The sequence below is a fragment of the Eubalaena glacialis genome, chromosome 1, assembly GCF_028564815.1.
Source record: "Eubalaena glacialis isolate mEubGla1 chromosome 1, mEubGla1.1.hap2.+ XY, whole genome shotgun sequence".
Classification (NCBI taxonomy): Eukaryota; Metazoa; Chordata; class Mammalia; order Artiodactyla; family Balaenidae; genus Eubalaena; species Eubalaena glacialis.
This window is the reverse complement of record NC_083716.1, coordinates 11,535,391-11,563,156: the sequence shown is the minus strand read 5'-3', so window position 1 is coordinate 11,563,156 and position 27,766 is coordinate 11,535,391. Positions and strand designations below refer to the sequence as shown.

Below are 27,766 nucleotides of genomic sequence, written 5' to 3'. Positions count from 1 at the left end.
GATGAGACTGGGACAGAAAAATATTTGAAGAAATAATGGCTGAAATCTTCTGAAAAATATCAACCCACAGATCTAAAAGCTCAATAAAACCCAAGCAAGATAAACACAAAAAACCCAGACATGGGCACATCATAGTCAAGCTGCTGAAAACCACAGAGAATATTAGAAGCAGCCAGAGGAAAATTAAAGACCCATTACATACAGGTGACAATGATAAAAATGATAGCTATCCTTTTATCAAAAAACAATGGAGGCCAGAAGACAATGGAACAATACCATTAAAGTGTTGAAGATGGGAGATACCTGTCAATCAAGCATTCCATAACCACTGGGAGAAAAAAAAGGTTCTACAACCACTGAAAATATCCTTCAAAAATAAAGGTGAGGGACCTCCCTAGTGGTCCAGTGGTTAAGACTCTATGCTCCCAATGCAGGGGGCACGTCAATCCCTGGTCAGGGAACTAAGATCTGGCATGCTGCACAATGCAGCACCACGACACACACACACACACACACACACACACACACACAAAAGGGTGAAATAAAGACATTTTCAGTTGGAAAAAAGCTGAGAAAATTTATCACCAACAGATCAGTACTTAAAAAAAAAAGGCTCAGTGAAATGATTCCAGACAAAAACAAAGACAAAAAGAGCTAGAAATGATAAATATTTATGCAACATAAAAGATGTAATTTTTCCCCCTCATTTCTAAATTTATGTAGGAGACAACTGTTTAAAAGATAAATAGAAGTATATTGTAGTGAGGTTCAAGGATCAAAGAAGAAATCACAAAGGAAATTAGAAAATATTTTGAACTGAATGAGAGTAAAAACAAGTCAAAATCTGTGGGACCCAACTAAAGCAGTGATTAGAGAGAATTTTATGGCCTTAAATGCTAATATTAGGAAAGGAAGATATGAAATGAATGATCTGCACACTAACCTTAAGGTTAAAAAGAAAATTAAAACCATTACTAAAAACGAAGGAAATAAGAGCAAGTCAATGAAATAGAAAACAAAAAATTAAAGTAAAAAGTTGATTCTCTGACAAACCCCTAGCAATACTAATCAAGGATAAAAGAGAAAAATAAATTAACATTTTGGAAATGAAAGATCATTGTTAGATATCCCTTAGACATTAAAAGGAAAATAAGGAAATACTATGAAAGTTTTATGTCACTAAATTCAAGAACTGTGATTCAATGATTGTGAAACATTCCTTGAGAGATACACAAATTTATCACAACCGACACAAAGTATCTGTTAAAAAACTGATTTAATAAGTTAAAATCTCACCAAAAAAATGCCTGGCCTCAAACTGGAAACAACCCAAATGTTCATCAATTGGAGATTATATAAACAAAAACCATCAGCAATAAAAAGGAATGAACTATGGATACACATGGGTGACTCTCAAATGCATTATGCTGAATAAAAGATATCAGACACAAAAGACTATATGTTATATGATTCCATTTGTATGACATTCAAGAATATGTAAAATTAAGCTATAGTGAAAGAAATCAGAGCAGTCGTGGGGAGGAGGTGGTGACGGGAAAAAGGCACAAAGTTCTTTACTTCGATGGGTGTGCAAATTACAGGTGTATGCATTTATCCAAACCACTTAAGTATACCTTTAAAATCTGTGCATTTCAGCATGTGAACTATGCCTAAAAAAATTAGTAACTAAAAAAAATAAAAATGAGAATGAGATGTCTCCACAATCTCTCAAAAGAACAAACATGTTGTTTCCCCTTAATAAAATTAGAATGAGTTCTAATTTAAAACTAGTTTTTTTACTTAATGATTGTGCAACTCTCTTTTTCAGTCCCTTTAAATCCACCTCAATCTTTTAAACAGTATTTCACTAGCAGAATGCACCATAATTTTACCATTTCTCAGGGATGAATACTGAAGGTTGTTTTATAGATTTTCTTGTTTAGGACAAAGGAAACACATTTTATTAAAATAAAGCCAAGCTCTATAAATGAAGAATAATTTTCTTTTCCAGCTACCTTCACTGAGGTAAAAAGACTAAGTTTAAAAAAAAAAATCAAAATGTGAATTGTGGTCTCTTCAATTAAGAAAATAATCAGTAACCATTCAACACATAAGAAGGTTCAGATAAAGGATATTTCTTTTACCCAGGTGGATTCTCCAGGCACTGGAACACAATAGAAAGTCTGTCTTTCCAAAGTGGTAGTTCGTGGAGAGTTTAAATCAACTTCTTGCTGAGGCTGTGATGTACACAAAATTTTATTTTATTAAAAAAATTTATTAAAAAAACTTTAAAAATTAGCAACCATATTTCCATGTTATTTATAAAATCACAGTAAATACTTTCATATTAAGAGTTAATTAACAAGCAACTATTAAATCCAAACTATCATTTTTGAAAAGAAAACGGATATAAAATCATTTCAAATGCAATAATCAATACAGTACCTTCCTTCAAATCCAAATACACAGCACCCTAGGTTACAAAATTAAATCCCTTTGAATATTAATCAGAGTGAGGCCTCCCGGAGGTCCTCATTTCAGCACCAACACCGGCTCTATCCAGCTGTCTGCAAACTCCAGTGCTGGATGTCTCAGGCCAAACAACCAGTAAGACAAGAATACAGCACCACCCATCAAAAAGAGAAAAAAAAAAAAAAAGAAAAGAAACAACAGACCAAATAAATGAAGACGAAATAGGCAACCTACCTGAAAAAGAATTCAGAGCTATGATAGTAAAGATTATCCAAAATCTCGGAAACAGAATGGAGAAAATACAAGAAACATTTAACAAGGATCTAGAAGAAATGAAGAGCAAACAAACAGTGATGAACAACATAATTACTGAAATTAAAAATACTCTAGAAGGAATCAATAGCAGAATAACTGAGGCAGAAGAACGGATAAGTGAGCTGGAAGATAAAATGGTGGAAATAACTGCCAGGGAGCAGAATAAAGAAAAAAGAATGAAAAGAATTGAGGACAATCTCAGAGACCTCTGGGACAACATTAAACGCACCAACGTTCGAATTATAGGGGTCCCAGAAGAAGAGGAAAAGAAAGGGGCTGAGAAAATATTTGAAGAGATTACAGTTGAAAACTTCCCTAACATGGTAAAGGAAATAGTCAATCAAGTCCAGGAAGCACAGAGAGTACCACAGAGGATAAACCCAAAGAGACACACCGAGACACATATTAATGAAACTATCAAAAATTAAATACAAAGAAAAAATATTAAAATCAGCAAAGGAAAAGCAACAAATAACATACAAGGGAATCCCCATAAGGTTAACAGCTGATTTTTCAGCAGAAACTCTGCAAGCCAGAGGGAGTGACAGGACATACTTAAAGTGATTAAAGGGAAAAGCCTACAACCAAGATTACTCTACCAGGCAAGGATCTCATTCAGATTCGATGGAGAAATTAAAACCTTTACAGATAAGCAAAAGTTAAGAGAATTCAGCACCACCAAAGCAGCCTTACGACAAATGCTAAAGGAACTTCTCCAGGCAGGAAACACAAGAGAAGGAAAAGATGTGCAAAAACAAACTCAAAGAACAGGATAGAAAGCCCAGAGATAGATAAACCCACACACATACTGTCACCTTATTTTTGATAAAGGAGGCAAGAATATACAATGGAGAAAAGACAGCCTCTTCAATAAGTGGTGCTGGGAAAACTGGACAGCTACATGTAAAAGAATGAAATTAGAACACTCCCTAACACCATACACAAAAATAAACTCAAAATGGATTAAAGACCTAAATGTAAGGCCAGACACTATCAAACTCTTAGAGGAAAACATAGGCAGAACACTCTATGACATAAATCACAGCAAGATCCTTTTTGACCCACCTCCTAGAAAAATGGAAATAAAAACAAAAATAAACAAATGGGACCTAATCAAACTTATATGCTTTTGCACAGCAAAGGAAACCATAAACAAGATGAAAAGACAACCCTCAGAATGGGAGAAAATATTTGCAAATGAAGCAACTGACAAACGATTAATCTCCAAAATTTACAAGCAGCTCATGCAGCTCAATATCAAAAAAACAAACAACCCAATCCAGAAATGGGCAGAAGACATAAATAGACATTTCTCCAAAGATATACAGATTGCCAACAAACACATGAAAAGATGCTCAACATCACTAATCATTAGAGAAATGCAAATCGAAACTACAATGATGTATCACCTCACACCAGTCAGAATGGCCATCATCAAAAAATCTACAAACAATAAATGCTGGAGAGGGTGTGGAGAAAAGAGAACCCTCCTTGCACGGTTGGTGGGAATGTAAATTGAGACAGCCAGTATGGAGAACAGTATGGAGGTTCCTTAAAAAACTAAAAATAGAACTCCCATATGACCCAGCAATCCCGCTACTGGGCATATACCCTGAGAAAACCATAATTCAAAAAGAGTCATGTACCACAATGTTCATTGCAGCTCTATTTACAATAGCCAGGACATGGAAGCAACCTAAGTGTCCATCAACAGATCGAAAGAAGATGTGGCACATATATACAATGGAATATTACTCAGCCATAAAAAGAAAAGAAATTGAGTTATTTGTAGTGAGGTGGATGGACCTAGAGTCTGTCCTACAGAGTGAAGTAAGTCAGAAAGAGAAAAACAAATACCGTATGCTAACACATATATATGGAATCTTAAAAAAAAAAAACAAAACCCAAAATGGTCATGAAGAACCTAGGGGCAGGACGGGAATAAAACCACAGAACTACTAGAGAATGGACTTGAGGACGTGGGGAGGGGGAAGGGTAAGCTGGGACAAAGTGAGAGAGTGGCATGGACATATATACACTACCAAATATAAAACAGATAGCTAGTGGAAAGCAGCCGCATAGCACAGGGAGATCAGCTTGGTGCTTTGTAACCACCTAGAGGGGTGGGATAGGGAGGGTGGGAGGGAGGGAGACACAAGAGGGAAGACATATGGGAACATATGTATACGTATAACTGATTCACTTTGTTATAAAGCAGAAACTAAGACACCTTTGTAAAGCCATTATACTCCAATAAAAATGTTAAAAGAAAAAACCCCAAACAATTAAGAAAATGGTAATAGGACCATAAATAACAATAATTACCTTAAATGTAAATGGATTAAATGCTCCAACCAAAAGAAACAGACTGGCTGAATGGATACAAAAACAAGACCCGTACATATGCTGTCTACAACAGACCCACTTCAGACCTAGGGACACATACAGACTGAAAGTGAGGGGATGGAAAAAGATATTCCATGCAAATGGAAATCAAAAGAAAGCTGGAGTAGCAATCCTCATATCAGACAAAATAGACTTTAAAACAAAGACTATTACAAGAGACAAAGAAGGACACTACATAATGATCAAGGGATCAATCCAAGACAATATAACAATTATAAATATACATGCACCCAACATAGGAGCACCTCAATACGTAAGACAAATGCTAACAGCCATAAAAGGGGAAATCGACAGTAACACAAAAATAGTAGGGGACTTTAACACCCCACTTTCACCAATGGACAGATCATCCAAGATGAAAATAAATAAGGAAATACAAGCTTTAAATGACACATTAAACAAGATGGACTTAATTGATATTTATAGGACATTCCATCCAAAAACAACAGAATACACTTTCTTCTCAAGTGCTCATGGAACATTCTCCAGGATAGACCATATTTTGGGTCACAAATCAAGCCTTGGTAAATTTAAGAAAATTGAAATCGTATTAAGTATCTTTTCCGACCACAATGCTATGAGACTAGATATCAATTACAGGAAAAAAAACTGTAAAAAATACAAACACATGGAGGCTAAACAATATGTTACTAAATAACCAAGAGATCACTGAGGAAATCAAAGAGGAAATCAAAAACTACCTAGAAACAAATGACAATGAAAACACAACAACCCAAAAGCTATGGGATGCAGCAAAAGCAGTTCTGAGAGGGAAGTTTATAGCAATACAATCCTACCTCAAGAAAGAAGAAAAATCTCAAATAAACAACCTAAACTTACACCTAAAGCAATCAGAGAAAGAAGAACAAAAAAAATCCCAAAGTTAGCAGAAGGAAAGAAATCATAAAGATCAGTTCAGAAATAAATGAAAAAGAAATGAAGGAAACAATAGCAAAGATCAATAAAACTAAAAGCTGGTTCTTTGAGAAGATAAACAAAATTGATAAACCATTAGCCAGACTCATCAAGAAAAAAAGGGAGAGGACTCAAATCCATAGAATTAGAAATGAAAAAGGAAAAGTAACAACTGACACTGCAGAAATACAAAGGATCATGAGAGATTACTACAAGCAACTATATGCCAAAAAAATGGACAACCTGGAAGAAATGGACACATTCTTAGAAAAGCACAACCTTCTGAGACGGAACCAGGAAGAAATAGAAAATATAAACAGACCAATCACAAGCACTGAAATTGAGACTGTGATTAAAAATCTTCCAACAAACAAAAGCCCAGGACCAGATGGCTTCACAGGCGAATTCTATCAAACATTTAGAGAAGAGCTAACACCTATCCTTCTCAAACTCTTCCAAAATACAGCAATGGGAGGAACACTCCCAAACTCAATCTATGAGGCCACCATCACCCTGATACCAAAACCAGACAAAGATGTCACAGAAAAATAAAACTACAGGCCAATATCTCTGATGAACATAGATGCTAAAATCCTCAACAAAATACTAGCAAACAGAATCCAACAACACATTAAGAGAGTCATACACCGTGATCAAGTGGGGTTTATCCCAGGAATGCAAGGATTCTTCAATATAGGCTAATCAATCAATATGATACACCATATTAACAAACTGAAGGATAAAAAACCATATGATAATCTCAATAGATGCAGAAAAAGCTTTTGACAAAATTCAACACCCATTTATGATAAAAACCCTCTAGAAAGTAGGCATAGAGGGAACCTACCTCAACATAATAAAGGCCATATATGACAAACCCACAGCCAACATCGTTCTCAATGGTGAAAAACTGAAACCATATTCTCTAAGATCAGGAATAAGACAAAGGTGCCCACTCTCACCACTATTATTCAACACAGTTTTGAAAGTTTTAGCCAGAGCAATCAGAGAAGAAAAAGAAATAAAAGGAATCCAAATAGGAAAAGAAGAAGTAAAGCTGTCACTGTTTGCAGATGACATGATACTATACACAGAGAATCCTAAAGATGTTACCAGAAAAATACTAGAGCTAATCAATAAATCTGGTAGAGTAGCAGGATACTAAATTAATGCACAGAAATCTCTTGCATTCCTATACACTAATGATGAAAAATCCAAAAGAGAAATTAAGGAAACAATCTCATTTACCACTGCAACAAAAAGAATAAAATACCTAGGAATAAACCTACCTAAGGAGACAAAAGACCTGTATGCAGAAAACTATAAGACACTGATGAAAGAAATTAAAGATGATACAAACAGATGGCGAGATATACCATGTTCCTGGATTGGAAGAATCAACATTGTGAAAATGACTATACTACCCAAAGCAATCTACACATTCAATGCAATCCCTATCAAACTACCAATGGCATTTTTCACAGAACTTAGAACAAAAAATTGCACAATTTGTATGGAAACACAAAAGACCCCAAATAGCCAAAGCAATCTTGAGAAAAACAGAGCTGGAGAAATCAGGTCTCTTGGGACTTCAGACTATACTACAAAGCTACAGTAATCAAGGGTTGCCCTGGTGGCGCAGAGGTTAAGAATCCACCTGCCAATGCAGGTGCAACTAAGCCCGTGTGCCACAACTACTGAGCCTGCGCTCTAGAGCTCCCGAAACACAACTACTGAAGCCTGCGTGCCTAGAGCCTGTGCTCCGCAACAAGAGAAGCCACCGCAATGAGAAGCCCACGCACGACAACGAAGAGTAGCCCCTGCTAGCTGCAACTAGAGAAAGCCAGCGCACAGTAGCGAAGACCCAACACAGCCAAAAATAAAATAAATTAATAAAAAAAAAAAAAAGCTACAGTAATCAAGACAGTATGGTGCTGGCACAAAAACAGAAATAAAGTTCAATGGGACAGGATAGAAAGCCCAGAGATAAACCCATGCGCATACGGTCACCTTATCTTTGATAAAGGAGGCAAGAGTATACAATGGAGGAAAGACTGCCTCTTCAATAAGTGGTGCTGGGAAAACTGGACAGCTACATGTAAAAGAATGAAATTAGAACGCTTCCTAACACCATACACAAAAATAAACTCAAAATGAATTAAAGACCTAAATGTAAGGCCAAACACTATAAAACTCTTAGAGGAAAACATGGGCAGAACACAGACATAAATCACAGCAAGATCCTTTTTGACCCACCTCCTAGAGAAATGGAAATAAAAACAAAAATAAACAGTTGGGACCTAATGAAACTTAAAAGCTTTTGCACAGCAAAGGAAACCATAAACAAGATGAAAAGACAACCCTCAGAATGGGAGCAAATATCTGCAAACAAAGCAACGGACAAAGGATTAAACTCCAAAATATACAAGCAGCTCATGCAGCTCAATATCAAAAAAACAAACAACCCAATCCAAAAATGGGCAGAAGACCTAAATAGACATTTCTCCAAAGAAGGTATACAGATTGCCAACAAACACATGAAAAGATGCTCAACATCACTAATCATTAGAAAAATGCAAATCAAAACTACAATGAGGTATCATCTCACACCTGTCAGAATGGCCATCATCAAAATATCTACAAACAATAAATGCTGGAGAGGGTGTGGAGAAAAGAGAACCCTCCTTGCACGGTTGGTGGGAATGTAAATTGATACAGCCACTATGGAGAACAGTAGGGAGGTTCCTTAAAAAACTAAAAATAGAACTCCCATATGACCCAGCAATCCCACTACTGGGCATATACCCTGAGAAAACCATAATTCAAAAAGAGTCATGTATGACAATGTTCACTGCAGCTCTATTTACAATAGCCAGGACAAGGAAGCAACCCAAGTGTCCACTGACAGATGAATGGATAAAGAAGATGTGGCACATATATACAATGGAATATTACTCAGCCATAAAAAGAAACGAAATTGAGTTATTTGTAGTGAGGTGGATGGACCTAGAGTCTGTCATACAGAGTGAAGTAAGTCAAAAAGAGAAAAACAAATACCATATGCTAACACATATATATGGAATCTAAAAAAAAAAAAAAAAAAAATGTTCTGATGAACTTAGGTGCAGGACAGGAATAAAGACACAGACGTAGAGAATGGACTTGAGGACGTGGGGAGGGGGAAGGGTAAGCTGAGACGAAGTGAGAGAGTAACACTGACACATATACACTGCCAAATGTAAAACAGATAGCTAGTGGGAAGCAACTGCATAGCACAGGGCGATCAGCTTGGTGCTTTGTAACCACCTAGAGGGGTGGGATAAGGAGGGTGGGAGGGAGGCTCAAGAGGGAGGAGATATGGGGATATATGTATGCCTACAGCTGATTCATTTTTTTATACAGCAGAAACTAACACAACATTGTAAAGCAATTATACTCCAATAAAGATGTTAAAGGAAAAATGAAAAAAAAAATTAACTCCCTTTAAATAAACATGTTATTTTATTAAATTTTTTCAAAGACAGCGCTCATGGTAATCCCACTGTCTCTCTCATAGAAAGCTATCAGAATTAGCCCATTAAATAGGAATTTAGTGAAATACTCATTACAAGGTAGCTCTGAGATGAGATTTAAAAGTCAGATATTATTCCTTAGAAAAGGCATATTCTCTATTTCAAATATACTTAGAGGTAAGAGGCAGAGAGGACCCAAGATGTAATATTGAAAAAATTATTTCAACAAACACATATTACTTTTAGAGTACCAAAAAAATCCCTTAAAAGTAAATAAAAATCTATATTCTATTTTTTAAGAGAAAAAGAAAGAAAGAAAAGAAAAGAAAGAATCCCAGAGATAACAATTGAGCCTGAGATAATATATATAAGCTAAGTTTTTTCTGTGTCTTTCTTTCCAGGGCCAAAGTTCCCTTTTCCTGGTATGGTGCTTTTACTTATGACTCTTTAGCAACATAGTACAAAATACAAACTCTTTGCCTTTGGGAGTGTCACAGATGGACAGTCTCACCTATTTAATTTTCCCATTTCCAGAGGCTGAGATTATTGAGCTATAGAGACACTGCATTATTGTGTACTAGGGAAAAAATTGTGTATAAATTTATTAGCCTAATATGGCTTAGGGCCCCTCAAACAAGGGATGCAGGAAATCTAAAGTTGATTCATTAGACTTGCACAACGGTGCATGCTATGGGGCACCCTAAAGGAAAAAGACATGGGAGAGCCGGAGGCCATCATGTGTAAGATTAAACGAATCCATCATTCATGAGTCCGTTACTCTAAATAAGTATAGGAAGTTATCATTTTTTCTTTATAGCAACCTTCCAAATTAGGGCTTTTCTTCCATACAGATCAGCCCGCTGGGCTAAAACATTTATTCAACAGGAACAATTTCTACTGTGAATTAACAGGCTGGGATTAGGGTTTATAAATCAACCTCTTGAGGTTTGGGTAAGCAGGAGTCAGACCCCCAGAATGTAAAAAGCCCTAAATAACCTGATTAAACTAAGATTCTGGACTGCAAAGCAGAAATCTAATAGATCCAGAATGGAGGTCACTACTGAGGCTCACCTTTCTACTGGGGTCGTGCCTCAGCACGTGCCTGGTCAATCCCCACCTGTGATACTTGTTTTCTCTCTAACAATTGAAAATTACCACCTGTGTTTCAATAGAACCACATGAAAAACACACAAAAAGCAAAATATGAGAGATATTTTTAGTTAATATATTTTGACATGCTGATCATCTTCTTCTACTATTAAACCAGAAATAAATTTTAAACTTTCCCCAGTTACAATGCCAGGCATGTTGAACAGGTGTCTGAATGAAATTAAGTTTAATTCTGCATGTTGTTCTTCTACTATCAGAAAAGCAATACCAAAGAAAATGCAGATATACTGTGGTTCCTCTAATCGCTTTTCTAGTAAGTTTCTATCTCAAACTATACAACTATAATTTACCCTTTTACAACTATACAACTATACAACTATAATTATATCCAGGATTCTGTCTTCTTTCCTTCCCCATTACTGATATGTAAGAGAGTTTCTATTACTTCCTTTTATCAAAGAAAGCTTAAGTTTACTTTTTTCCTCCCAGGAAAAGAGGGCAGGATTTAATCAAATTTAATTAAGCACGTGTAAAGCCCTAAATTAATCTTCTTTCATTTTTCTTCTACTTTTCATTTTAAAAGAACTTATCATAACCTGTAATTTTAAAAAGCAAGTATATAGATATTAGGAAAAGAAAGGAATTTTATCATTTACAATAGTCCACCTTCTAAGAGATTTTTAGAAGATCAAAAAAAATCATATCAGAGAAACTCAAGTAAAAGGCAAATAAAGAAAACATTTCACATAACTTCTTAGAACTAACTTATACACAAGATAAATAAATTTATGATCAACCAAAGAAAGTAATACATTCCCTGCTTTGGAAAAAATTCTCATTAAAACGTTTTTTATATATTTTAAGTATACATACCCCACACTCTGCTACATCTCTATATTTTCCAAAATGAAGAACCTATGACCCAAAGCAAAAAAATAACAGTATTATATCAATCTATCAGAATCAAAATTACCATAAACAACACAAGGACAAAATTAATACTACTAATTGTAAACAGTAAGTTTTTTTTTGTTTTTTTGTTTTTTTTAAACAGTAAGTTTCATGAAAAAAGCAATACATACACGTGCTTTTGTGTTTCGGTTAACAGTTTCATAAACTCCCATGTAAAATTCAGGGTCAAACATATCCTGAATCATGCAACGAAACTTCACAAAACTGTTAGGTTTCAAATAATGAAGGGGAACTTCATTCAATGACGGTACCTTTAACAAAAACAAACAATCAAGTCAAAATATTCTGTGTATAAAACATTAAGCACATATACATAGACATATATATCCAGACTCAAACCGCAATTCCCACACACACACACAAAATCAAGGGAGCCAAATGATCTCAATGGTTAATACAACACAATTGCTAAACAAAAGTACTTCCTGTGTTCTTGCAAGTTCGTATGATGACATTTGACTATAATGTAAAAGGATGCTTTTCCTTCATAACACTTTCCAATTAGCAGAAAGACATTTGCTTTGTTGAGCTCTTCTCTTAAAAATCGTACACGTCAATTCTTTTAAAATGAAGGTAATAAAACAAAAGATAATCGAAGCTCTCACAACTACCCATTTTTTTCATGGTCAATTACTGCCACCTAGAGGCGCCAATATAGAAGCACTTATTTACTTGAATTTAAGTTTAAGTTGCAAAAGAGACCAAAACCTTTTAATACAAATGCACTTAAAGCAGAGGGCAGTGCACATTAATTTATATATATTTAAACTGTGTATGGATTACTGCTCTACTGTGAGAAACTGCAAGTCTGCCCAACCCTCGCCACCCACCCCCCTCCCCCCCCAATAGCAATGAGCTCACCCATTTAGGAGCATTATTTTCCTTCAGCTTTTCCTTAAAATACTCAATTACTTTCTTCTCCCAGCCAGGATTAACTCCATTTTGAGCTGAAAGAAAAATATACTGTTCAAAGCTGAAGGTACAATCTATAATAATAGACTATGTTCACACATTAGTTTAGTGTGCGCCTTATTGGAAGCACTGAACAAGACACCAAAAGCTGCCCTGTTGGGGGGCTGGATATTACAATCAGGGCGAGGCTGACCCCCTGCAGGCTCTCAGGAGCTAACAATCTCCTGAGAACACCCACAGAATGAGATATGAGGCTCCCTAGACAAAGCAGAACAGGAACCATCATTTGAAAAGCACACTGATCTTTGAAAACATTTTTATACAGATTTTAAAAAACTTTTATAATTACCCTGAAATGAAGAGCAGAGAGTGGTGGTGTTTTTTTTTTAAGTTTTTATTTGGGAATCATTTCAAACTTTCAAAAAGTCACAGTGAAAAATATGTCACAATGATAATTACAAAGAACACCTGTAACCTTGCCCCATTTACTTTATTTGCTTGCTCTCCCACATATTTTTCTGACTCACCTGAGATTACATTATACACATCATTTATTTTTACCTTTAAATAGTTCAGTGTGTTTCCTAAGAATAAGGAGATTATCTTATATAACCACAGTACTTGTTATCAATCTCAGGAAATTCAAAATTGATACAATACTTTTTATCTAATCTACCATCCATATTCCAACTTGTCATTTGACCCAACACTATCCTTTATTGCACTTTTTCCACTTCAGTACAGGACCCAGTCTAGAATCACATACTGCTTTTAGCTATCGTGTTTTTTTAATCTCCTTTATTCTGGAACAGTTCCTCAATCTTTATCTTTTATGACATTGACACTGCAGAATACAAACCCTTTATAAAAAAATAGAAATCTCCTCACTGGGTCTGTCTGACGTTTCCTTACGAGTAGATTGCAGTTACGTGTTACCAGTCAGAGTGCTACATAAGGATGCTGTGCCCTTGTAGGTACATCATTTAGAGACAAGATGTCCATCTTCCCCTCATCGATGACGTTAATTTTCATCACCCAAAGTGACAGCCAATTTCTCCACTGTAGTTACTTTCTTCCCCTTATAACTAATAAGCAATCTACAGGAGATACCTCAGATAATTTTCATGAAACTTGCCCTGCTCCCAAGATTCAGCATCCATTTTATGCTTCTTGCAATGATGATTGCAAAATCAGAGAAAGGTGCTTTTAATGTCATGTTAAAGAAAACCAGACTTTGAAAAATTATGGGAATTGGTCAAGACCAAAGAGTGAATCATCAACAGAATTAGGAATATATGTTTTCATGAACTAGAACTACCTAACCATAGCTGGTCAGTACTTCCACCATCACACAGGTACCATACTCATCACACAGGTGCTATGGAGATGTGGCGTAAAGGAATTTTGTCTATATTTGTTACGGAGCTGATTCTGTTATAAATACTCATAAAATCCTGCTAACACCATGCTGCAGCAGAGATTCCAAATGCTTTCACTTAACTGAGCAAAGGACAGTTCTTAAAAAGAACTCGTGGAGGTGAAAAACGAGGAAGTGATTCTGATGTGCAGTGAGGGTTAAATCTACTACTAGTAAACTAGTCCTCAAAGCTTGGTTCCCAGACTAGCAGTATTAGCACCACCTGAGTGGTTGTTAGAAAGGCAATTCTTCAGCCCATCCCAGACCTACTGAATCAGAAACTCTGGAGGTGAAGCCTAGCGATTCATGTTTTAAAATACCCTCGAGGTGATTCTGATGCACACTGACATTTGAGAACCACTGCTCTACTAGACACATGCCAATAAATGATTACTGAATTGGACGGCGGGGGGAGGGGACCAGAATGGGTATTTTTGCTTCTAGTCCAAATGGATGTTTAAAGAAAAGACCTAAATGCAGCCATGACTGCGAACACCACTATGCTGACTACATTTGTGTAAGAAACTTGAATATACCACATCACAGGTGATGAAGCTACATCAAAGAGTGATTGGGAAGCAGTAAGTTACTTCTAAGTAACTTACATGTACACAAAATGTTCTTAAGTAAAGGCCAGCTTACAAATATCTGGTACTGCTGGACAATTAAAGGACTGCAATAGATAATTCCAAAATTATCAAGAGTACAATAACTATCCATTATTTATTAAGCCTACTGTGTGCCCAGCACTCTGCCAGGTGCTATCAGGATACTTAGAATTGAAGGAACTTAGAGCTAAGATAAGCTATGGATAGAATAAAAGCAATAGCAAAGCAAAAGCAAAAGCAAAGAAGAGAAACTAACGTAGGTCAAAAAAATCTCAGTGAGGGCTTCTGAAAGAGGTGTTTGAGCCAGGCCTGGGAAGAAGGGTAGAACTGAAACATGTTGAGGTATGAGGAATGGGCATATTCCAGACGTAGAGCTCTCTGGGGGAAGAAAGAGTAACGGTAAACCAAGGACAAGGATGGACACTACCAGAAATTCAAATACATGGAGCACAAAGTGCCTGGAAAAGAATAAAGCTACTGAACAAAAGGAAGATGAGGCCAAACACATCACAGAGTTTTCAATGCCAGGCTACAGATCTGCTATCTATTCACAAACAATTCACCTTTACATTTCCAGGGTCTAGCAAGGGCCTGGGACATAGCTATCGGAGTTAGAGAAATAAACATTAAATAAGTACAATGTAGAGAAAATAGGTTGTTTCACAAGACTAGCATCCATTTCCCCTTTTTCTAGTGACAGTGCCTCTTTTTGAGGGAGGAACCACAGCACCGTCACTCCCAGCCCAAGGGTGGACCTGACCTAGACCTCACAGTGGTTCTGCTGATCAGTTTAGGGATGCATCAATCAAGGACGACAATCCTGGGAATAAGGCTTAGTAGCTGGGTTCAACATTATAGGCTATAGTCCCGCAGCTGCATGTGGCCACAGTGACCAAGGTCTGTCTGAAAACTAAGCCATCCCAGAGGAAAGTGGAGTAAAAAGGCTGATTTCTGTAGACACAGTTTGAAGTATTTGGCTGTAATTGAGCCTGACGTTAACCCTCTCAGGAACCGTTACCTGAGACAATGTATTCATCTTCTCTGGTTTAAGTAGAATTGAGTTGGGCCATTTGCAACCAAGAGACCTGCTGAGCACACACATATCACTCTATTATATTTCCCATGAATTCCTGGCCATCTGAATGTGGGCACCACTGCACTCAATCCTGCCCTAGTTTAAGCGGTCAGGGCAACTGAGGAACAAAAAATATATACGCTTTCACACTCTCAGCAACAGCGTATGAGGGTTCTAGGTATTCTACCTCACCAACACTTGGTCTTGTCAACCTTTTTAATCCTAGTCATTGTGCTGGGTATGCAGTAATATTTCACTGGGGTTTGAATATGCATTTCCCTAAGGACTAGTGATGTACACCTTTTCATATGTTTATTGACCATTCTAATAATCCTTTTGTGAGGTGCCTGCTTATTAATTTTGTCCATCTTTTAAAAAAATGATTTTGTTAGGAATTCCCTGGCAGTCCAGTGGTTGGGACCCCACGCTCTCACTGCCAATGGCCAGGGTTCACTCCCTGGTTGGGGAACTAAAATCCCACAATCCATGCAGCACGGCCCCCCCCCCAAAAAAAAAAAAAGATTTTGTTGTGGCATCAATGATTTGTACAAATTTTGTGTATTCTGGATGTAAGTCTTTTGTCAGATATATGTAGGGCAAGTATTTTCTCCTAATCTGTAGCTTGCTTTTTGACATTCTTAATGGTGTCTTTTGATGGGAAGTTTTCAATTTTGACGAAGTCCAACTTTTCAATTTTTTCTTTTATGGTTACTGACTCCAAGGTCATGAAGATATTCACCTGTTTTTCACTTTTCACATTTAAGTCTGTAATCCATATCAAATTAATGTTTTTGATTATAGTGTGACATAGACATCAAGGCTCATTTTTTCCAAAAAGATATCCATTTGTTCCAGCATTATTTAATTAAACAACTTTCTAGCAGTAAATTGCTTTGGCAAACAGAGTAACAATTAACTGTCACACATCTACCAAAGAGAAAATATGCAAAAAATAACCACTCACTAAACATACGCCACAAACCCATGGTCAAAAACAGGAACTTCACTCATACACTGCCAATCTTTCCTGCTATAGAATTAGCAAACTATCACAGTTCCAAGTCCATCAGTGATGAGAAATAGATGTTGTGACTGGGGGAAAGTCTCCTGGTTGGTCCTCAGCAGCAATAAATGATAGATTTTTTTTTTAAATACATAAATAAACAAATAAATAAATTGCTTTGGCACTACGGTCAAACTCAACTCATTGTATTTACGTTAACGTATTTCTAGATTTTCTGTTATGTTACACTGATCTGGTTGTCTATCCTTATGCCAATACCATATTGTTTTAACCACTATAGCTTGATAGTTAGTCCTAAAATCAGGTAGTTATGTTCTTCATCTTTGTCTTCAAGTCTGTCTTGATTATTCTAGATCCTCAAGTTTTCTAAATAATTTTGAAGAACAACTTGTCGACTTTTATGTAAAGTCTGCTGAAATTTTGATTAGGTTTATATTGCATAGTATAGATTTGAGGAGAACTGACATCTTAACAATATCGAGTCTTCCAAGCTATGAACTCTCCCATGGGAGAGAGCATAAGGAAACCTATGCATAAATTCCAAGAGACTCCATCTGTCTTTTCCCCTTATGATCCGGCTGTGTATCCTTACCATGCTACTTTAATAAATCTTAGCCAGGAGTACAACTACATACTGAGTCATATATGTCATTTTAGTGAATCTCCAAACATAGGGGTGGTTTTGGAACCCCCAACACATAAGTGTATCGATAGTTCATTTCTTTTTATTGCTGAGTAATATTCCACTGTTTAGCTGAACTACAATTTGTTTCTCCATTCACCCGTTGAAGGACATTTAGATTGTCTCCAACTTTTGATGACTTTAAATAAAACCATTATAAACACTTGTATGCAAGTTTTTGTGTGAACATAAGCTTTCATTTCTCTAGGGTAAAAACCTAAGAATGCGACAGCTAGGTGTATATATATATATATATATGTATGTGTGTATGTATACACACATACATATATATATATATATATTATATACGACTAACATTTTAAGATTCTGCCTATTTCCCAGAGTGGCTGTACCATTTTGCATTCTCACCAGCAAGGTATAAGAGATTCAGCTGTTTGCATTCTTACCACTACCTGGTATTGTCAAATTTTTTAAAAAATTCTAGCTCTACCAGTAGCTGTGATATCCCATTATGCTTTAAATTTGCATTTCCCTAGTGACTAATGATACTGAATTCTTTTCATGTGCTTATTTGCCATCCTTATATCCTCTCTGGTGAAGTGTCCATTCAAATCTATTTAAATCTTTTGCCCCTTTTTAAACTGGCTTAATAATCATTACATTTTCCTTATATATTCTAGATATGTCCTTTATCTGATATATGATTTTCAGGTATATTCTCTCAGCCTTTCATGCCTAACAATGCTTTTGCAAAACGAAAGTTTTTAATTTTGATGAAGCCCAATTTGTCAAATTTTTGTTTTTATGCATTGTGTCTTTGGAATTATGTCTAAGAACTCATAGCCAAACCCTGGGTCATGAAGATCTTCTCTTTATTTCTAAAAGTTTAACAGTTTAAGGTTTTATACTTAGATCTATGACCCATTTTGAGTTTGTTTTTGTATAAGGCATGAGATTTAGGTTGCAAGTAATATTTCTGCATTTAAATGTCTAATTGTTCCAATATCTTAGTTGAAAATAATCTTACTTTTCCATTGAATTGTCTTTTGTATATTTGTCAAAAGACAATTAGGGCAACAAGAATCTGCCTTAAAAACATGCTAAGTGAAATAATACAGACAAAAAATACAAATACTGTATCCACTTATATGAAGTACCTAGAATAAGCAAATGCATAGAGACAAAAAGTAAAACTGAGGTTCCAGGTGGGCAATGGAGGGAGAGTGGACCTGAAAGGAGGGAACTCCATTTTATCTCGAGTGAGTCTGGATAGTAGGTGGCTGTGGTAGATAGAATAATGACCCCCCCCCCAAAGATGTGCACATTCTAATCCCCAGAACCTGTGAATATATTATGTTACATGGCAAAAAGGAATTTAGGCGGAGCTGACCTTAAAACAGGGAGATTATCTGGGGGGATCCAAGGTAACTACAAGGGTCCTTAAAAGTGGTAGGAGGCAGAAGAGGAAGTCTGAGTAAGAAGATGTGAGAAGAACTTGACCAGCTGTTGCTGGCTTTGAAGATGGAGGGGGGCCACAACCCAAGAAATGTTGGCAAACTCTAGAAGCTGGAAAAAAGACAAGGAAGTAGATTCTCCCCTAGAGCCTCCAAAAAGGAATGCAGTCCTGCTGACAACTTGATCTTATCCCAGTGAGAACCCAAATCAGACTTCTGGCCTCCAGAACTGTAAGATAATAAATTTATGTAACAAACGCTGGAGAGGGTGTGGAGAAAAGGGAACCCTCCTACACTGCTGGTGAGAATGAAAGTTGATGCAGCCACTATGGAAAACAGTATGGAGGTTCCTCAAAAAACTAAAAATAGAGTTACCATATGATCCAGCAACCCCAGTCCTATATATGGACATATATGCAACCCCAGGGCATATATATGGACAAAACTGTAATTCAAAAAGATACATGAACCCCTATATTCACAGCAGCACTATTCACAATAGCCAAGAAATGGAATCAACCTAAATGTCCATCGACAGATGAATGGATAAAGAAGATGTGGTACATATATACAATGAAAACTACTTGACTATAAAAAAGAATGAAGTAATGCCATTTGCAGCAACATGGATGGACCTAGAGATTATCATACTAAGTGAAGTAAGAAAGAGAAAGACAACTACCATATGACATCACTTATATGTGGAATCTAAAATATGACACAAATGAACTTACCTACAAAACAGAAACAGACTCATAGAGAACAGACTTGTGGTTGCCAAGGTGGAGGGGGGTGGAGGAGGGATGGATTGGGAGTTTGGGATTAGCAGATGCAAAATAGTATACATAGAATGGATAAACAACAAGGTCCTACTGTATAGCACAGAGAACTATATTCAATATCTTGTGTAAACCATAATGGAAAAGAATATAAAAAAGAATATATCTATCTATCTATATATATCTATATCTGAATCACTTTGCTATACAGCAGAAATTAACACAACATTGTAAATCAACTCTACTGTAATAAAAAAATAAATTTATGGCTTTTTTTGGTTTCTTTTTTTATTTTTGGCTGTGTTGGGTCTTCGTTTCTGTGCGAGGGCTTTCTCTAGTTGCGGCAAGCGGGGGCCACTCTTCATCGCGGTGCGCGGGCCTCTCACTATCGCGGCCTCTCTTGTTGCGGAGCACAGGCTCCAGATGCGCAGGCTCAGTAGTTGTGGCTCACGGGCCTAGTTGCTCCGCGGCATGTGGGATCTTCTCAGACCAGGGCTCGAACCCGTGTCCCCTGCATTGGCAGGCAGATTCTCAACCGCTGCGCCACCAGGGAAGCCCCAAATTTATGTTGTTTTAAGCAACTAAATTTGTGGTAGTTTGTTACAAAAGAAATAGGAAATTAATAGGGTGTTTTTTAAGGAATTGGTCGATTTCATCCAAGTCGTTCAATTTATATCCATAGAGCTGTTTGTATTATTCTTTTCGTGTCTGTATTATTCTTTCACATGTCTCTAACGGTATCTCCCATTTCGTCCCTGATGTCAGTAATCTTTGTCTTTTTTTTTTCTTTGCCAGTCTGAAGATGCATATGAATTTTATTGATCTTTTTGGGTAAAAAAACAACAAAACACCCAACGAGTTTTGGGTTTCATTGATTTTCTTTTTCTTCTGTTTTCAACTTCATTCATTTCTGCTCTATATTATTTCCTTTGTTCTGTATGATTTGGGTTTATTTTGCTCTTCTTTTCTAGTTTCATAAAGTATAAGCTTAAATTATTGGTTTGAGACCTTTCTTCTCTTCTAATAAATGCCCTTAAAGTCTCTCAGTACATCTTTGGTTTATCTCACAAATTTTGATATGTTGTGTTGTCATTTTCCTTTAGTTCAAAATATTTTAAAATTTCCCTTGTGACTTCTTTTTGATCCACAAATTGTTCAAAATGTTATTTTCACAAGTCTGAATTTCTTGTTATCTGTTACTGATTTCTATTCTAATTACATTATGGTCAGAGAACATACTTTGATGATTCCAATTCTCTTAGGTTTGTTAAATATTTGTTTTATGACCTAGGATGTGGTTTACCTTGGTGAATGAATGTTCCATGTGCACTTGAAAAGAAAGTGTATTCTGCTGTTGTTAAGTAGAGGGTTCTACAATAGTGAGATCTATTTGACTGATGGTGTTCTATATCCTTGCTGCTTTTCTCTCCACTAGTTCTGGTACAGTTCTGAGAAGAGTAGTAGCATGTCTGACTATAATTGCAGACTTGTCTATTTCTCCTTTTAGTTCTGTCAGTTTCTGCTTGTATTTTGAAACTCTTGCTAGGTGTCTTTACATTTAGGTCTTCTTGGTGAATTGACCATTTTATCATTATGTAATGCACCTCTTATTCTCTTCTCACACAACCTTTCCTAAAAATAATTTAAAATTTAAAAAGACTCCAATAAAGAGGTAGGCACAGGATCCAAGAAACAACAGAATTCATAAACGCAATGAAAAAAAAAAATCCCAGTATGAAAACTAAGCAATAAACCTAAAAAGCAACTGACAAAAATTAAAGGAGTGATTCAACAGGCTCATTAAAGAATATCCACGAAAAGATAACAGTCTGGAGTAAAAAAATGATGTGAATAAAATGCCGAGAGAACTTAGTGAAAATGATGTCAAAATTCTCTTCAATGGGGAGAAAATGCAATAATACAAACAAATATAAGTAAATTAAATTTTAACACACTACTGCTTAAGAAAATAAGATACATACATACCTGACAACATAGCCTCAAAAATACAAAAAGCAACAACTTTCAAAACTAAAGAGAAAAAAAATAAAACAGCAATCACAATTACAGACTTTTCCACAGCTCTCTCAGAAACATAAATTAAGCACAAAACACAAAAGCAAATAATATAGCAAATATGAATAAGATAATTAATAAGTTCTCTAATAAATATATAAATATCCAAACAGAGAGTGTATTTTTTAAGTACACAGGACATTCACAAAAAGTTCTATGTACTAGCCACAAAGAAAACCTCAATAGATATGAAACATACAATATGTTTTCTGACCAAAATGTGACAAGGTAAGAACTCAATAACAAAAGGAAAGCTTAAAACAACTGCATCCTCATGTCCTTGATGATTTAAGAAAAAACAAATAAACTTATACTATTAAAAAATCCTTAGTTTAGAAAGGAATATGGAGTGATAATTATGAAATACTCTTGGATGACAAAGAAAGCTGTACAGGTTAATATCTGTGGGCTACTAAAGTGGTGTTTAGGAAGAAAGTTACAGATTTTAACACATTTATCAAATACCAAGAGAGAATGGAAATAGATGAGTTTATTAGCATTCAAGTTAAGAAGCTAAAAAAAGAGCAATAGGGACTTCCCTGGTGGCGCAGTGGTTAAGAATCCGCCTGCCAATTCAGGGGACACGGGTTTGAGCCCTGGTCCAGGAAGATCCAACATGCCGCGGAGCAACTAAGCCCATGCGCCACAACTACTGAGTCTGCGCTCTAGAGCCCGTGAGCCACAACTACTGAAGCCCGTGAGCCACAACTACTGAAGCCCGCGCGCCTAGAGCCCGCGCTCCACGACAAGAGAAGCCACCGCAATGAGAAGCCTGTGCACCGCAACAAAGAGCAGCCCCTGCTCGCCGCAACTAGAGAAAGCCCACGCGCAGCAACAAAGACCCAATGCAGCCAAAAAATAAATTAATTTAAAAGAAGAAAAATTTTTATTAAAAAAAAAAAAAGAGCAATAGAACAAACCAAAGAGTAAGAAAGGAAATAAAGCTAAGGGCAGACATCAATGGAATGGAGAATAAAAACACCAATACAAATGATTAATATTAAGACAGACAAATTTTCTGGCACGCCTGTACAGGAGAAAAAGATAAAAAGAAAGAAAGAATAAAATATACAAATAAATAAAAACAACAGGATACAAATAAGACACAAAACTAAAAGGAAAAAATAACAAAACTTTAAAAGGAGAAATGCTATAGATAAATACTAAAAACTATGTACAATATCATGAACTATGAACTAATAATTTTGAAAATTCAGATAAAATGGATAAATTTCTGAAAAAATATAAGTTGCCAAAGTTGGCACAAGATTAGAAGACTGAGTTCTTATTTTTATCACAATTTGGTCAAAAAAAACATTGTAGGTCCAATATCAATAAGAGAAACAAAAGAAACAGTAGCTAATCCTTCCTCCCAATCCCATGAAGTCCCAAGTCCAGAAAATTCTGCAAAGTTTCAGGACAACTTCACAAAAGATAAAGAAGCAAAACTCCTATATAAACTATTAACTTCTGAATCCAATGGAATATATATTAAAAAAATCATGTTCAAGCAGTACTTTTATCCCAATAATGCAAAACAGTTCGTTATTAGAAAATCTATTAGTGTAATCTGCCACACTAAAAGATTAAAGAAAAAAAAAAAATGACCTTCTCGGGGGATACAGAACCAAGCATTTGATGAAGTCCAAGACCTATTTTATTATGAAAAGCTGTAAATTATGGCTTGATATTAAACCTTGGGGTTTAAGAGAAATGATTTGACCTTGTTCTTAAAAGACTATTCTTAAACCAAAATAATGACAAGATTGTACTTCCTTCCCTACTGGTCCAAACACCCTAGTAAGTCCTACAGGGAAAACGACTATACAGTCACAAATCGTAAATGTTATTCACTGATTTTTTTTAAATTGAGCTATAGTTATGTACAATATTGTGTAAGTTTCAGGTGCACATAGTCATTCACAATTTTTAAAGGTTATACTCCATTTACAGTTATTATAAAATACTGGCTGTGCTGTACAATATATCCTTGTAGCTTACTTATTTTATACATGGTAGTTTGTACCTCTTAATCTCCTACCCTTATCTTGCCACTCCTTCCTTCCTCCTCCCCACTGGTAACCACTAGTTTGCTCTCTATATCCATGTATTTCTTTTTGGTTATATTCAGTAGTTCATTTACTCACTGATTTTTAACCTTTCTAACATGATCAGACAAAGCACAAATTATAGTCACAGATAGAATATGAATATTATAAACTTTGGTAATATACAATGACTGACACAAATTGGGTAGAAGCAATGGAGGGCAGTAAAGAGACACTAATTTCCTCAGTGAAAGACTTGAATTAGTATCTAAAATTGTTGGAGGAAAAAAGAACATGCCTTTAAATCTAAAAGGAAAGCAACAGAAGAATTAAAAATAGTGTAAGGGAGAAACCAGAAGCTTTTCCACTAAGAACGGGAACAAGGTAAGGATGCCCCCTCTCCCACCACTACTTTTCAACATGGTACTGGAGTCCTAGCTAATGCAGTAAGACAAGGAAGGGAAATAAAGGTATATGGATAGGAAAAGAAAATAATAAAACTCTCTGTTTGCAGATGACATGATTTTCCATGTAGAATACCCAAAAGAATCAACAAAAAAACCCTCCTGGCACTAATAAGCTATTAAAACAAGGTTACAGAATGCAAGGCTAACATACAAAAGTCAATCACTTTTCCTATGTACTCCCAGTGAACAAGCAGAATTTGAAATTAAAAACATAGTATCATTTGTAGCAGCATTCCCCAAAATTAAGTTCTTGGGTATAAATCTAACAAAATATGTATAAGATCTATAGGAGGAAAGCTACAAAACTCAAAAGAAATCAAAGAACTCAATAAATGGAGAGATAGTCCATGTTCATGGAGAGGAAGAGTCAATATTTTCAAGATGTTGGTTTTTCCCAACTTGATCTATACATTCAATGCAATTCCAATCAAATCCCAACAAGTTATTTTGTGCATACTGACAAACTGAATCTAAAGTTATAGAGAGGCAAGAGACCCAGAATGGCCAGCAATAGTGAAGAAGAACGAAGAACAAAGAACAAAGTTGGAGAACAAAGAACCCTTAAAACTCGATAAGAAAATGAACAACCCAATTAAAAAATGCGCCAAAGACCTTAACAGACACCTCACCAAAGAATGTATACATTGTGACCACCTAGCGGGGTGGAATAGGGAGGGTGGAAGGAAGACGCAAGAGGGAGGAGATATGGGGATATATGTATATGTACAGCTGATTCACTGTTATAAAGCAGAAACTAACACACCATTCTCAAGCAATTATACTCCAATAAAGATATTAAAAAAAAAGTATACAGGTGGCAAATAAGCAAAAGTTGCATCACATTATATGTCATTAGGGTAATGCAAATTAAAGCAACAATGAGCTACCTCTACACTCCAAAATCCAGAATACTAACAAATGCTGGAGAGGATGTGGAACAAGAGGAACTCTCATTCATTGCTGGAGGGAATGCAAAATAGTACAGCAACTCTGGAAGACAGTTTGGCAGTTTCATATAAAACTAAACATACGGGCTTCCCTGGTGGCGCAGTGGTTAAGAATCTGCCTGCCAATGCAGGGGACACGGTTGGTTCAAGCCCTGGTCCGGGAAGATCCCACATGCCGCGGAGCAACTAAGTTCGTGCTCCACAACTACTGAGCCTGAGCTCTAGAGCCCGCAAGCCACAACTACTGAGCCCACGTGCCACAGCTACTGAAGCCCGCACGCCTAGAGCCTGTGCTCCACAACAAGAGAAGCCACGACAATGAGAAGCCCGCGCACTGCAACGAAGAGTAGCCCCCGCTCGCCACAACTAGAGAAAGCCTGAACGCAGCAACAAAGACCCAACACAGCCAAAAATAAATAAATTTATTAAAAAAAAAAAAAAACTAAACATACTCTACCCATACCAATGGCACTCCGTGGTACTTACCCAAAGGAGTTGAAAACTTATGTCCACAAAAAACCTATACACAAATGTTTATAGCAGTTTTTATTTGTAACTGCCAAAACTTAGAAGCAACTAAGATGTCCTCCACTAGGTGAATGGATAAGTAAATTGTGGTATACCCAGACAATGGAATGTAGTGCCAAAAAGAAATGCACTTATCAAGCTAGGAAAACACATGGAGGAAACTTAAATGCATATCACAGGTGAATGGAGCCGATCTGCAAAAGCTACATACTACATGATTCCAACTATATAACATTCTGGAAAAGGCAAAAAAAAAGCTATGGAGACAGTAAAAAATAGATCAGTGGTTGCCAGGGGTTAGTGGGGAGAGGAGGATTAACATGCAGAGCGCAGAGGATTTTTAGGGCAAGGAAACTATCCTGTATGATGCTATGATGAATGTATGTATGTACATATTATTATACATTTGTCCAAAACAACAGAATATACACCACCAAGAATGAACCATAATGTAAACAATGGACTTTGGGTGATAATGATGTGTCAGTGTAGGTTCACCAATTATAACAAATGTACCACCCTGGTAGTAGATGTTGATAACATGGGGGAGGCTATGCATGTGTGGGGCAGGAGGTATTTGGGAAATCTCTATGTCTTCTGCTCAATTTTGTGGTGAACCTAAAACAGCTCTAAAGAAGTCTTCAAAAACAAGGATGGGGGGAAAAGTACACATTGAGACTCAAATGGAAGTAAAATATATATTGTTTAGAATAATGGTTGTAAATTATAAATTTTACCAAAGTATAGTAGCTAATGTTTAGTGAACACTTAAAAGACTGTGCCAGGCACTATTCTAAGCACTTTATATGCATTATCTCATTTAATCCTTTTAACAGGCTTTAAAAATGGATTCTCTTATTAGTCCCATTTTACAGATGATAAAATTGAGGTAAAGAAAGGTTAATTAATTTGACATGTTCACACTCAAAGTTAGGAAGCAAGAGGGGCCAAGCAGTGACCTACTACAGAAGTGGTAGGAGTAGTCTACCCTAAGTGCTAGCAATAAGAGATACATTTCCTGCAGAGAATTTAAAAATAATAAAACCAACTAAAATTCATTCTGCTTCTACCATCACTCTGAATTGGCAATTCTAAACAATGTCAGTGATAAAACATTCTTCCTCGGAAAATCTTTTGTTGGTATTAATCCCAAACAACTGTGGGAACTAAACTAAAACTACTGCTGAGTTTTAGTAATATATGTGGTAGTGTCAAATTAGCACATTTTTACTACTTAACCTTTAATGAATATTGCATTCTACATAGAAGTTAATTTGAAGAATCCTCAGTTACACACTTGGCTCCCAACATAGACACAGCTACATGAATATGTTTGGATAGTAAATTTCTAAGTGGTACACAACAGTCCAAACTTGGTTAGAGCAGTTAGTATCCCCCAAGCCCTGTGGTACTCTAAAGTCCTACATGTATACAAAAGATTTTAAATAAACAAACAATAACCCAGTGATTGTAAAGATGAAGAAGGAGAACTTGAGTTACTTCAATTCTATCTTCCATGGGACAACTTGTTGGAATTGTTATTTGTGTTTAATAAATCAGTGAAACAGTGAGAAGTGAGAGGGGCAGTAGGCGCAAATTTTACTCATACATGAAAATTTTACTGAATCTGAATCATATCTTAAAATTGAAATGTATTCTTCTTAAATGGCTATTTATTTTAAAGCTAAAGAAGGAATTATGAAAATATGTTAGTAACATCAGTGGAAAGATTTGGTATCTCTCTAATTTGTGTCTTTTTTTTTTTTTTTTTAATTTGTGTCTTTTGCAGATGTTTCAGTTTTATCAAAATTCACTTATTAGCCATCGGACAATTCTTTATACAAAATATTATTATATCAAACTATAACTAAAAGACCAAAATTCAAACTATTAGGTAGGTATAAACACTACCAAGTAAACAGTTGAGTTTTGTCTGCAGAAACTTGATAAGTTATTCTTAATACAAAGAATTCAATAATTATACAATTAATACAAACTTATTCAAATCTAAAGTGTGGTACCCATACCAACATGAAACAACATCAACATAACAGAACTCAACAACAACAAAAAATTCTAAAATGGG

General features: G+C 36.0%; 1 protein-coding gene across 5 annotated transcripts in view; it reads right to left on the bottom strand.

The window, feature by feature from the left end:
- Positions 1-27,766, bottom strand: part of MCMBP (minichromosome maintenance complex binding protein) — a 66,936-nt gene that overhangs the window by 32,285 nt on the left and 6,885 nt on the right. For 2 of the 5 annotated variants that reach the window (XM_061192681.1, XM_061192682.1), the window contains exons 2-6: positions 21,601-21,645; positions 12,564-12,649; positions 11,813-11,953; positions 11,604-11,645; positions 2,136-2,237 (exon numbers count right to left, since the gene is read on the bottom strand). In XM_061192681.1, coding sequence (XP_061048664.1) covers positions 2,136-2,237; positions 11,604-11,645; positions 11,813-11,953; positions 12,564-12,649; positions 21,601-21,645 — 416 coding nt within the window. The remainder of the gene's footprint in view (positions 1-2,135; positions 2,238-11,603; positions 11,646-11,812; positions 11,954-12,563; positions 12,650-21,600; positions 21,646-27,766) is intronic. The other 3 variants (XM_061192683.1, XM_061192684.1, XM_061192686.1) reach the window with 2 other exon arrangements.